General features: G+C 32.0%; 1 protein-coding gene across 1 annotated transcript; it reads right to left on the minus strand.

Annotated features, from left to right (window-relative positions):
* Positions 1-1,864: 1,864 nt before the first annotated feature.
* Positions 1,865-8,394, minus strand: LOC146900589 (uncharacterized). The gene is made up of 4 exons (XM_085731599.1): positions 7,637-8,394; positions 7,444-7,512; positions 2,901-4,490; positions 1,865-2,310 (listed from the first exon to the last, which is right to left on the minus strand). The coding sequence occupies exon 3, from the start codon at positions 3,720-3,722 to the stop codon at positions 2,949-2,951; it is 774 nt and encodes a 257-aa protein (XP_085587725.1). The 5' UTR covers positions 3,723-4,490; positions 7,444-7,512; positions 7,637-8,394; the 3' UTR covers positions 1,865-2,310; positions 2,901-2,948.
* Positions 8,395-14,244: the final 5,850 nt, after the last annotated feature.

A 14,244-nucleotide genomic window follows, 5' to 3' on the forward strand; every position in this document is an offset into this window, starting at 1 on the left:
AAAAAAATTGTTGGTATATACAAATTAACTCATTCACTATATACGAAATTACGAATCTATATTATTATAAAGATAAAAAAAAAAGAGTACACATGACATTTTAATTTACTTACAAGACTTAATTGCTCTTAATTCTTCATTTGTAAATTTCCTACAATAAACACTTTACTTCTTTTTTGTTATTATTACTTACTCATATTAATAATTTAGTAATTTTTATGAACATTCAAAGTTATTATTACTTACTCATATTAATTTAGTAATTTTTATGAACAGTCTTAATCAAATCAAGAAAGAGAAGATTTTCACGTGCCAAAAGCAATTGCCCTTTTTTATGGTGAAAATTTTATAATTTGTTGTCAATCATTTCTATACATGCTAACAATTCAATTAATAATCTTAAACAAAATTAAAAAAATATCTACTTCGAATCTCTATAATAAACAAAAGGCATGCACAGCAAAAATAAATCAAAATAGGCGAATAATTATTGATTTAAATTGTACTAAAAAAAACTGATTATGATTTTATTATACAGTTTCCACTCTATTTTATTACTCAATTATAACTTAATCGTTGTATTTTCTTCATGATTTTTTTAATCTATGAAAATAATATTCTAAGTAAATAGAAAATCATTTTAACGTATTAATTTTCCTACGAAAAATTTAAAAAAATAGTTTTCCAAATATTTGTTTTAATTTTTGGAAAAATAAATCAAGGAAGGCAAATTTTCCAATCAAACTTATTAGGCCATATTTTGTTAAAAAATTGAACAAGCAAGAATTTTGGTTAAGAAGTGTCCATTTAATCATACATTATCACTGCAAGAATTTTGTTTTGAATGAAAATTATATGCATTGATTTTAGTTGATTACATAATATGCATGTTCAAAGATAATTAATAACATTTACCTTCAATTCCTTAATGGTGATCATCATTTACCTTCAATTCCTTTTTCCTCTAAAAAATAATTTGTTCAATTCCTTCAACATGATAAATGGATGATTTGCGTTTTTAATCATATGTTTAATGTTCAATAAATGTTTTTCTGCTCAACTTTCAACTAGCATGGTGACGTGACATTTTTTTTTCTTGGGCTTTCATTTTCATTTTTTTTTTCGTTTCTCAAATATGAAACGTATCATTGATGTCATTACAAGAACCATTGAATTGCTTCTAAAATGCAAGGACCATTGAGTACGAGTATATGATATAACATAATGAGTATGTGTAACATTCCAATTTGAGTATTAGAATTTAAAACTTTTTCAACTCAAATGGAGTTTTACTTTAAGCACTACTAGAAAAATCAATTTTAGAGAGGGTAGAAATCCGTCACTAAACTACCATAATTCCCTCACTAACGAATTTAGTGAGGGATTTAGTGACGACCGGTAATCCCTTAAGAATATTGGCCTTGCTAAATTTTTGTGAGGGATTTTGGTTTCCGTCCCTAATTGACACGGATACAATCCGTCCCTAATCATATAAATCCGTCACTAAATATGAACCAGAAATGTGCTAAACCTTGGACAAATCCGTCAGTAATTAGTGAGGAATTCTTGTTCCCTCTCTAATAGTGAGGGACTATTCCATCAATTTTTACCAATATTTCCGTCAGTAATTAGTGACGGATTGGTTTTCCCTCTCAAATTTTGAAGGCATAAATTGTGATGAAATTGAATTCCCTCACAAACTACAAGTTTAGTGAGAAATTTATTTCCCTCACTAATTCAAACAGAAATTTGCATCAGCGGATTAATGTTCCATTTCAAACCAGATTTCATTAATTGATTATATTAATATTGTATATGCATTTACTATATTAAACCATATTGAACTTGTTGGAAATTATAAATATACAACAAAAACCACTTCATAAATTGTCTTCATAGCCAACACATACATTTGTCACCATAAAAGTCATAAGGAAACTCTCAATAAGTTTACAACCATTGTTCAACTCTCAAAATACATAAAGAGACACAAGGAAACTTTCAAAAATACATAAAGAGTCACAAGGAAATTTATTCACGTCGAGCCATTGCAAGAAGCAAAAAAACTCGCGGATACAAGGGAAAAATACAATTGTAGCCGCAAATATACGGAACTACCAACAACCCAAAAAACCAAAAATAAGGTGGCATCAATCGCTGAGGTAGTAGAATACCTACGAGTACCAAGCATACCCCTGCCTCACCTATGAACAGGCCATAAAACACCAAACTAAACACACCAACAGCCGCTCAACAGAAAGGAGAGGGAGGGAAAAAGCAGAACAGCAAACCCCATGACAGAAAAACAAGCTGCAAAATAGCAGAGTGAATAACAGATGAATAACAGCAACAAACAAACAAACAAAATCCACCGCCTAAAACCTTATCTAAAAACAATGTTGTTGATTTTTACCCGGTATGTTGTCCTAAAAACTTATGACGTGTTCACTGCTTGCCTATATCAGTTTTCCAGAAGCATCAAACAAACTAACATTCTAATATATCGTTCTATCAAGACAATTCATTATTTTTCTCAATCTGCTTCTTAAATATGGACATAGTTTCATATGGAGTTCTTTATGTCAAAAAAATAATCAAGTGGAGTTAGGATTGGTATGGAAGAAAAAAAAAAAGAAAATTGAAATGGTAGTGCTCAATCTACGTCATAGGTACATTTATATTATTTCTTAATATGTGCTTAACAATTAGCATCAGTGCATAACCTCCATAAAATAGCATCAGTGAACAATTATTTCAGTGCAGAACTATTAAAACAATTAAAAATAGCATCAGTTCTTAACAATTAGCATCAGTGCAGAACCTCCATATCATAGTTCAACTACTTTAAAAATAGACTAAATATTCATCAAGTTCAATAAGGTCATGAAGAAATAACTTACAGCAATATCCTTTGATTTTGAGGAAACCCACTTGCTTGGATCAATGACTTAGTTTGAATCTATATCTTCATACATATCTTCATCTTCCTCCCTCTCATATTCATCTTCCTCCTCCTCCCCTTCATATTCCTCCTCCTCCTCCTCCTCCTCCTCCTCCTCCTCCTCATCATCATCATCATCATCATCCTCAACAATGGGTTTGGCACTTCTCCTCAACAAAGAGTTTGGCACTTCTTCGGCTACACCATTAACGTCAACAAGACATTGCTGAAAATCATCATTTGAAACAACTATAGGTAGTGTATTAGCATCATCATCTTGATATGCATCTGTTGTTTGCTGTTTTTTTTCCACAGTTTGAATGTTACTGCGGGCCTTGGTTTTTATGACACCTAGCCAACCTTGTTGCCCTTCAGGAAAAGATGTAAAGTAAACTTGATCTGCTTGTTGGGCTAATATAAAAGGATCATAATTTTGATATTTCCTAGATTTTTTTATTTCAACATTGCCATAGTTATCCGTCTTGGTCCCTTGAGAGCTCGGATCAAACCAATCACATTGAAACAAAACCACCTTCTTTGTAGGGTGACCGGTGTACTCTAATTCGACAATGTCAGTCAAAACACCATAGTAATCATTTTCTAAAGAATCTAATTGCCCTCCCCGAACACATAAATTGCAATTGGTTGTACTCATCCCTTCATTTCGAGATTTTGTCACAAACTTGTAGCCATTAATAACATAACTATGCCACTTGATAACATTTCTAAAGAATCCTATACCGCTCCTCTCCACAGATTTTACAACTTTGGAGCGCAGCATTCTCCTTATAATACAACATACATCCTTTCGGGCAACATTCAATCTTCATACTTGACAACCCTAGTTCAGCAACCGTCTTCTTTGCTTGATAAATTTTTTTTGGCATGCGGTTATTATCTGGCAATGCATTTCCCATAAATTGCATCAATGAATTAAAACAACCCTCGGAAAAACCATAGTCTGCTTTCAAATTTAATGCTGTTAAAGAAGCTGACAACACGGAATATCTATCACAACCATCCCATAAAGGAGATTGTGCGGCCTTCAACAATTCAAAGAATCCTTGAGCTTCTACGTTAGGAGATTCTTCCATTAGGTCTCCTTCGTCTTCACCTTGTTGATCCAGATAGTTGCCAATGTCTGGTCCCGCGGCATCCATTACTAATTGCTCATAATTGTCAAACATTTCCCTTTGATCTCTACTTGCATAATAAGAGTGATTAACAGCCACTTGCGGAATCGGGGGAATTTCCTCACCATGGTTCGTCCAATGATAATAATTACTCATGAATCCCTTCAAACATAGATGTGCCCTCACAGTTGCTGGACTTTCATGTTTCAAACACTTGCATGTATTACATGGGCATCTGATATCCCCTCCTCCAATGTTATCTTTATCTTGTTCCAAAGCAAACTTAATAAACTCCAGAACTCCAGTATTAAATTCTGCAGTAATGTTCTTGTAACAATCAACTCTGTTATACATCCACTTTCTATTTTCAGGTACTTCCATTGGTGATGTATTATTTAAAACGAATGGTTCAAGAACTGCGAGTGAGAAAACATCCATTCAATCAAAATCCAAATTAATAATCAAATATAACATTAAAAACATGTAAACATCACCAAATTATTAATAATCAAATATAACATTAAAAACATGTAAACAACACCAAATCTTGTTCCAAACACAACAACAGAGCATGTAAACAACATGGAATAGCACATCAACAGAGCATGTAAACAACACCAAATTATTTTTAAAAACATCTAGAAGAAGCATTTGTTTACCTGAAAAAGTAGAAGATTATGAAGTATATAAGTGGAACATTATACTACCAGTAGGCTCATTTTGCATTATTACTACAGTAGGTAAAAAAACTTTTAATTTCTTCAAAAAATTATATCAAACACAACAAAAAACACCAGGCGCTGATCACGCAACAAAAAAACAACGACAACAGCAGCACATTTTGCAGCTGCGGCAGCTAAACAGGTAAATACTATTAAGGCTCATATAGAGAGGTACCTTTAATATTAACTACCATCCTTTTGCTAGTATTTAATTACAGAGAGACATTAGTTAATCTTATAAAGTTACCTGTATAATATACCAACACAAAGTTTAGTCCAAATTCAACTTTTCTTCTTTTTTTAAAACCTGTATAATATACCTAACAACTTTTGAAGAAGTAACTACTAAGCTTGGTTGAGTGTCACAAGAAAGAACTAATGCAACATCAGTATTAGCTCCACTCAAATGCATGAAGTATGCACAGTGCAAATAAGAGAGATAGGCATACATATTAATTTCGATTTGACGGTGCAATATATGATATGTCAGCTGGCTATCTTGCTAAACATTATGTTTGAAAGTGAAGATCCGTCACATAACTAGTTGGGAGGTAATGCTAAAAAGACATCCCTGCACACAACTAGAAAGTACTTTTTTTTTTGTTGAAAAGCCAATATTATTAATAGGCACCAAAACTCTCAAGACAAGAGTCGGTACGAAAAACAAACAAAATACACCCCAACGCATAAGCATACAGGGCAGGAGCAAACAGAAAAAATAGCAGCACAAAAACGCTAGCTGCATAAAGTAAAAACAGCCCCTAATGCCCAGGCAATCAAAACAGCACCCCATTAACAGTTTCTACAGGCACCAAGCTGTCTAATTCAAGAAAAGACAGTACCAAAACAGCCACAACAGCAGCACTGTTACAACAGTCCCAAACACCCTCACTTGTTTACATGCTCTATAATGTCCATTAGCTTATGCAATACAAATGTATTATGGGAAAACCAATAAATGAATAAAATAGGACTGCAACAGAGCATGTAAACAAGCAGGAAGCAAAACCTACTCAATTTTCATTTACTAGACCTGCTTACATCTATATATTTTTTTTGCTACAAGCCTACATGTCTTGTTATAATTTTTGGTGAAATATGAAGAACATTTGGATCACATTATTATTTATAACTGAAAATGGGTTTAATCTATCACAAATAGACAATATATTGGACTGTCGGTCATGTTCATATAATAACTTGACAGAGCTTGAATTTAACTTTATGTTTTTTAAAGTATTATATGAACAAAACAAAAAGTTAAATTCACCAACATACTAGCAGAGGCAAAACTCCAACAAGACACGTAACAGTAACCATAAAGACACAACATTCACCAACATCAAAACGCAACAATACAAATCAGGGAAAGCTAAACAAACTCAAAAAAACCTGCTAACTGTCATACAACCATAGTGCAGCCGACTCTTATTGCTACATCAGGGAATGATCATGCAGCGGTTGAGCGACTTTTGGGAAACTCTGGACAGTAGCAGGTAAAATTGGCTGATTTCCTTTGGTGAAGGTTCTTCAGTGGATTGAGTTTGATCCATTCAAACTCAGTTGCGTTCAACCGCCTTGTTTGGCATTTAAATATAATTTCCAAATTATAATGGTTGAGACACAAAACTAACTGGCGATAAAGGTTATACGTTGGGCTGAATCTGTGATTATCACTTATCCTCTTTCAATTTCTGATGACATGTTTACTTCATGTACATATGTTAATAATTGTTTTAGACACCTGAAATTATATTTTAAGACCGTTCATGTATTAATATATTTTTTGGTTATTCATTTAATAATACTTCAATAACTTGACATAGGTTGTTAGCACTAGGAGTCTGTGTGCAGGCTGTGGCGTGACAGTTTTGGTTGCTGAGAGGTTCTGGCCGGCTGTTTCGTGTTTGTTTGGCTGTTATCAGTTTGGTTTAGGTGTTGTTTTTGGTTTGCTGTTGTACTGTTGTGGCATCTCAGCCTTTGTTTTTGGCCTTCAGGATGTGCACTAACTTCCTACGGTTGAGTAGTGAAGTTATGCCATGCCTTCTCTTTTGTATCATTCTCAGCCTGTCGTACTTCTTGTGCAAGACAATTAATATACGTGCTGTTTCAAAAAAAAAACCATAGTGCAGCCTAGGAAAATTATTTAAAACCATATATGATGTAGTTAAGTTAACATTTCTAAAAATTATTTAAAACTTTCTATTGTGTGGTAGTTTAAGGACACATATTTCATCAATGTAAATTCTTCTAGCCAAAACTCGATTGATTGAAAATCTTGGTAACTAACTTTGTTTACAATTTTTTTCATTTCTGTTTGCATTTGTTTTACAATATCATCCTTTTTTAATGTTCTAACCTTGCAATATATACCATGTAAAATTGAAGTAGCAGTTTAGCTGCAAAACCGTTATTTTTTTAAATTGTAACCTAACAGCTTACAAAACCAATTCTAGCACAAGCCTAGGAACTGAAGGATAGCTGAAAAACAGAAAGTCCAACACGAATTCATTGAAAAACAAGTCTTATACTACCAATCTTCAACAAAATCAAAAGTTAAATAATCTCAGTCTTCAACAACAATCATTCAAAATACAAAATTAAAAATCAAAATTAATAACAAACATAGGTAAGGGTTTGGATTCACCTGTTTCAGAGAATGTGTGTGAGCAAGTTCACTGATTCACTTTTGGATTCAGAAAGGAGAGTGAGTTCACTGTTACACCACAAAACCCAAAACAAATTGCAATAAAATATAAAAAATAAAAAAATAAATTAAATTCTTTGATTGATAGAGAGAGAGAGAGAGAGAGAGAGAGAGAGAGAGAGAGAGATGTTACCATGAGTGTGAGTTCATCGATGAGAAGGAAAGATTTCAGAGAAAGAAATTCTGAGAGATTCGGTGAGATTCGGAGAGATTCAGCGAGATTAAGTGAAGATTTGAGAGATTTTTGGTGAAGATTACGATTCTGGGAAGGATTACGATTCTGGGAGAACAAACGAAGGAAGGATTCTGAGATTAAGTGAAGATTCAATGAATTTGGGGGAAAATTTTGGAACGAGAGGGAGTATTAAGTGATTTTGGTACTGATTTCATCTTTGTGGGTTCAATGAATTTGAGAGAACATTCTAATTTTGGGTTCAAAACTTGGAGCCAAATTTTGGGGAAAAATGTTATTTTAGGGTTTGTGAAAAAAAAAGAGGGGGAATATTTTAGTATAAGAGAGGGAAAGCCAAAACGTGAAACAATTGGGGGGAATAATTCACTTTTCTCATTAATTGTTTGTGAGGGATTAATTGCCTCACCAACTATATAATTGACATAAGTGACGATTTTAGTGAGGGAATCGTTAGAGAGGGCTCAGTTCCATGACAAATTCCTTAACAAACATTTAACTCATCAATTTTGCAAGGGATTTAGTGACGGATGTTTTGTGAGGGATATTTTGTGAGGGATGTTTAAACCATTCCCTCACTAATAATTGGCAATTAAATATTTGTATTTAATACTAAAATCCGTCCCTAATTCCGTCACAATTAGTTAGGGAATTTTGTCCCTCCCTAAAATCCGTCTCTAATTCGCGTTTTTTTAGTAGTGAAGATTTCAACTTAAAACTTCATATAAATGACTTTGAATAACTTTATTTAGAAGAAAGATTTATAAAATATTTACATTTACATAAAAGACACCTTAAAAAATACAACGAATAATGAGACCCTAAACTAGACTCTACTGTGATCCGGCCTCTGATGATACTTTGAAAATTACTTATACCTGAAAAATAGAAATAAACGTGGGGTGAGAGTATGAGTGTATGTCATTGCAAGGACCTTTGAATTGCTTCTAAAATTGAATTAATTCAAATTATTTCTGGTCAATTTGTTTTGATAAAAAAAAAGGATCCTAAAAATATGTCAGATTATATAGTTGATTTAATTATAATGCTATGAAGAGTATCATTTTATTTTTCTACGAAAGATGCAAAATCATCTTAGCATTTAATGAAATATCAATTGTCTAATTGAATGTATTTATTGGTTTTCTTTGATTGTGTTTTTCAGATGATGTTAGAGGTTCTTGGTACAAACTCAGATGAAGAAAAAAATTAATTTTGTTTTGAGAAAGAAAGAAAAATTAATCTAACAACTAATTATTAAAATTTGCCATTAAAAAGCCTTTGGTTAATAGGATATATTTTTTCTTAATTAAATATATAACTTTTAACCTATGATGATCAATAAAATCTTATGTCTTTCATTTTAAATAGTATTCTAGACATTTTTTAAATTAAAAATAGAAAATAATTGATATTTTAAGGATCTTTTCTAATAAGTTTTCATAAGAAAAAAATTTATGGAGAAAAAACAAAAAAAAACTAGGAGACGTAAACCTAATCTGATAAAAATTTAGGGACATAAATCGAATCCAAGAAAAGAGCTAACATGAACTAAGTTATATAATCACATTAGGTTAAGAACAACCACATTAATTAACACTGCATCTTCGTCAAAATCCTTAAGACATTAGATATATGGATCATCTCATTTATATGTTTCTCCTCATCTACTGATGCATTCAATGTGAAACTTTAACTCACATATGACACATTAGCACCACTTAGTGCGATTTAATGGATGGAGGTTTATACTCATTTCTTTCATGAGAAAAGAGAAAGTAAATTAGGAAATGAAAGATGATAAAAAAAAATTGAACATGAGAGAAATGATAATGAATATCTCCGTAATCAATACATCATAAAGTTCAGAGTAGTTATGAGGAAGCCTACAATGAGTTGGATCATTACATTTGTCTAAGAGAAACCCCACAAATGAGATTGACACCACATCTTCATTCAAAACCTTTAGACATTAGGTATATTGGACATCTCATTTATATGTTTCTCAATATTTACTCTTGCATCAAATGTAAAAGGTTAACTCACACATGTCACATTAACTTCTTCTCTCTAAGGGTGCGAATCTTGGTGTCTATGATTTGACGAAATATCCAACTAAGATTGGAGACACAACCTGTAAAAAAGATGGGTTGGTGGCACTTTTATAGAGCGGCGTTTTTACCCATTTCTTTCATGAGAAGAGCGTAAGTAAAATAGAAAAAGAAAGAAGATGAAAACGAAATTTAAACATGAGAGAAATGGTAAGGGAAAATAACGAGTTTTTGATAATTTATGAGTTTGTTGATGAAGTTATAAATTATTGGGTAATTTTTCTACCTAATATTAGAATCATTAAAAAAAATGTCACATAAATTTAAAATGTCTAATAAATGTGTATTTTGTCAACTCATCATAACACGTCTACATTTTTCCTTTTTCAGATCCTCCAAAGACCAATAGAGAAGGAATTTTAAATATTGCTTTCACCAAAAAATAATTCCATCAAAGTGAATGACATCAAAAGTTTAAAATGTAAGATAATAAAATTAACACAAATGACACCTAAAAATTAACAAAAACAAATCATTGTAATGCTGGGACTTCCTATGAAGCTTACATTGAATTATATTCACTATCAGACTAAAAGAAATCAAACAAATGAGATTGACACCACATTTTTATCCAAAATCTTTAGATACATGTATATGAGTCATTCACTTCTATGTTATTCATCATCTACTCTTCCATCTATTGTAAAATTTTAACTCATATCAAACACATTAACATCTCTCTCTCTCTCTCTCTCTCTCTCTCTCTCTCTCTCTCTCTCTCTCTCCCCAATGTGCGACCCTGTGTCCTTAATTATGTGACATACTACATAGTCAAATAAGGTCAAATTAAGACACAACATGGTCAAAAAAGTGGATTGATGTAATTTAATGGATTGAGGTTTATGTTCCTATCTTTCATGAGAATAGAGATAAAAAAATTAGAAAAGAAAGAAGATCATGAAAAATAAATTTGAGATTAAGAGATGTGATAGTGGTAAAAAAAAAAAAAGAATTGTGTGTTTTGTCCATGAGGTTATAACAAAAGAGTGATTTTATAGTAATTTTATCGGTATTGAAGGAGTTTGAGATATTTGAGTAATCGATTTACCAAAAAATTAAACTCAATTAAAAATAAGCACAACATTTAAAAATGTTCAATAAACATGTATTTTGTCAACTCAACATAACACATCAATGTTTTTCTATCGTGAAATCCCAACGAAGACCAAAACTGAAGGAAGTTAAAATAATAGAGATTGATATTATAAAATATTGCTTGAAAGCGAACAACATCAAAAAATTTCAATTTAATATAGAAAGTATACAAACAATGTTGAAAAAACTAACAAAATAATTCATCAAAATGTTTAGAGTTTCATGGCCACCTGCAATGAGGTAGATCATCACAAAGCACACAACTGAGATTGACACCACATCATCGCCCAAAACCTTAAAATATTATGTATATTGGTCATCTCACTTATATGTTTTTAAAGATCTACTTGCATATATTGTGGAATTTTAAGTCACAATTGACACTTTAACATATCTCCCATAAGTGTGAGACTCTTGCGCATGAGGTCTGGTGAAATAGCCAAATAAGGTCAACCAGAGGCACAACATGGTAAAAAAATATGGGTTGATAGTGTTTTGATGGACGTAGGTTTATGATCATCTTTCATAAAAAAGAGAAAGGAAATTAGAAAAAGAAAGAATATAAAAAATATATTTAAAGATAATAGAAATGATAAAGGAAAAAAGTAGTGTGTGTTTTATTCATTGAAGTGTTAGGAATATAGCGGGTTACTGGTAATTTTATGATATATTTGAAGATTTATTAGTAATTATTTCACCCAAAAAGATAATCAATTAAAAAAATATTACATAATTTTTAAATGTCTGATAAGCATGTGATTTTTTTTGAGGGAGATAAGTATGTGATTTGTTAACTTAACATAACACGTCTGCATTTTTCTATTACTAGATCTCACCAAAGACCAAAAGTGAAGGTATTTAAAATAGTAGAGATTGAATATTTTTTTTTCTTTCATGAGAGTGAACATCTTAAAACTTATACTTAATATAATAAAATTAAACTAATGACATCCAAAAACTAAAAAAAAAATAGTTCATCATAGTGTTTGGAGTTTTGAGCGAGCTTATAATGGATTGATCATCACATTTGACTAAGAGAAACCCCAAAAATGAGATTGACACCACATCTTCACACAAAACCTGAAAGACATTATGTATATTGGTCATCTCACATTCATGTTTCTGAATATATACTTTTGCTTCCAAGGTAGAAGTTTAACTCACACATGACACATAAACATATCTCTATTATGTGTGAGACAGTCCGTATTTCTGATCTGGTGAGAGAGCCAAATAAGATCAGAGGCATAACATGTTAAAAAATATGGGTTGGTAGTGATTTTATAGAGAAATGTTTTTGTTCCTTTCTTTCATGAGAAAGGAGAAAGTATATTAGAAAAATAAAGAAGACGAAAAAGGAATTTGAACATGAGAGAAATGAAAAGAGAAACAAGTAAGGAGTGATTGTTTTTCTCTAAGATAATAAAGTATATAATGAGTTATTGGTAATATTATACATTTATTGAAGGAGATAAGAATTAATCTGTAATTATCTTACCAAAATATTAGACTCATTAAAAAAATTCCACAACAATTTAAAATTTCTAATAAACATGTATGTATTTTTTATCTCAACAAAACACATCTACATTTTACTATTGTCGGATCTTACCAAAGATCAAAAGTGAATGAATCAGATATAACAGAGGTTGAATAATTTTTTGACATTTAAGATAAAAAATTAAACAAAACGACATTCAAAAACTAACAAATAAAAATATCACAACGTTGGAACTTCTGTGAGAGTCAAAATTGAGTTGTATGATCACATTAGGTTAAGAGAAATCACACGAGTGAGCTTAACATCACACCTTCATCCAATGTCTCAAGGCATTTCAGCATGGATCATATTATTTATTTGTTGGTCACATCTACTCTTTCATACAATGTGGAATTTTAACCTACACTTAACACATTAACATCTCTCCACTAAGTGTCAGACTCTCCGTGTTCGTGATCCACCACCTAGAACACTCCCGCTCCCCTACAACGTTGAACCATGATATCATACCACAGTTGGACTTTCTGGAGAAGCCAACAATAATGTGGATCAACTCATCGGAGAAAGGGTAACCACACGGTGAAAATGAGACTACATTTTCATCCAAAAATTTAAGGCTTAAGTATGAGTTTTTCACTCTTTTGATGTTCAACCTGTACTCTTTCATCTAATGTTGAACTTTAACTGACTTTTGCTACATCGCAATATTATCTCTTAAGTTTGACGGAATTCTAGCCCGTGCTTGGCACGGGTTTCCATGCTAGTTATAACCAAAAGTCAAATGTATGTGCTCTAAAAGTTAAAACAATTTATTACTTCATCAATCTCAAAATAATTGTTACTATTTGATCATATCATTATTCACATAATCTACTTTGAGCATATTGGTTTACTAATATATAAACTATAAAGAGAAATATTTGTAAATAAGATGGTCGATTTATCTTAACGAATATTTTTAAAGTATTAACTCTTTGAAATTTTTGTTAATAAAGAGAAAGGTTTGCATTAACGAGAAATATTTGTAAATAAGATGGTCGATTTATCTTAACGAATATTTTTAAAGTATTAACTCTTTGTAATTTTTGCTAATAAAGAGAAAGGTTTGCATTAACATATGTAAAGGTTATAAACCATGACAACTATTTTAAGATGGAGGAAGTAGTATTAAACGAATTAATAATTGAACTATAGCTCATAATTAGAGATGCTCACAGAAACGATTAGATGTTTTTTTTGAATGGCAAAATATATATATATATATATATATAAACGGAAACAGTATCCAAAAAACACCTGAAGGCCATCCGAAAATGCCCAAAAAAAACAAAAAGAAACAGTCCGAGGAAAAACCAACGGGAAGACACCACCAGAAGCCCCTAAAAAACAAGGGAACTAACAAACAACCAACAGCGAGGAGAGACCGCCGAAAAGACCGCCAAAACCTGCAAGCACCTGAACGAGAAAAAGAAAAACACCAGTAAAAGCCAAGGGCACTAGGACGGGAAACGATGAGGCAGGGAACCCCACCCAACCCCCCCCCCCCCCCCCCCCACCCCCCCCCACCCCCCCCCCCCCCCCCCCCCCCCCACAGCCCCAGGACCACCACCACCAAATCCCTACCGCTGCCAACAAAGGACGAAACGATTAGATGTGATCAACTTTTTGTTTAAAGCAATTCAGAAAACCATGATTGAATATTGTTTTTGGAAATTTTTACTATATATACCACAACAATTATACCCTACCACTACAAACAATAAAAAAAATACCAATTTTAACCCTTTTCAAAATTACACCCACTTACCTACTTTTAACGATAGTTGTTTTGTCACAATTTGACC

This window comes from Medicago sativa, chromosome 8 (genome assembly GCF_051527215.1).
Source record: "Medicago sativa cultivar Bolivia chromosome 8, Bolivia_mono, whole genome shotgun sequence".
Taxonomy (NCBI): domain Eukaryota; kingdom Viridiplantae; phylum Streptophyta; class Magnoliopsida; order Fabales; family Fabaceae; genus Medicago; species Medicago sativa.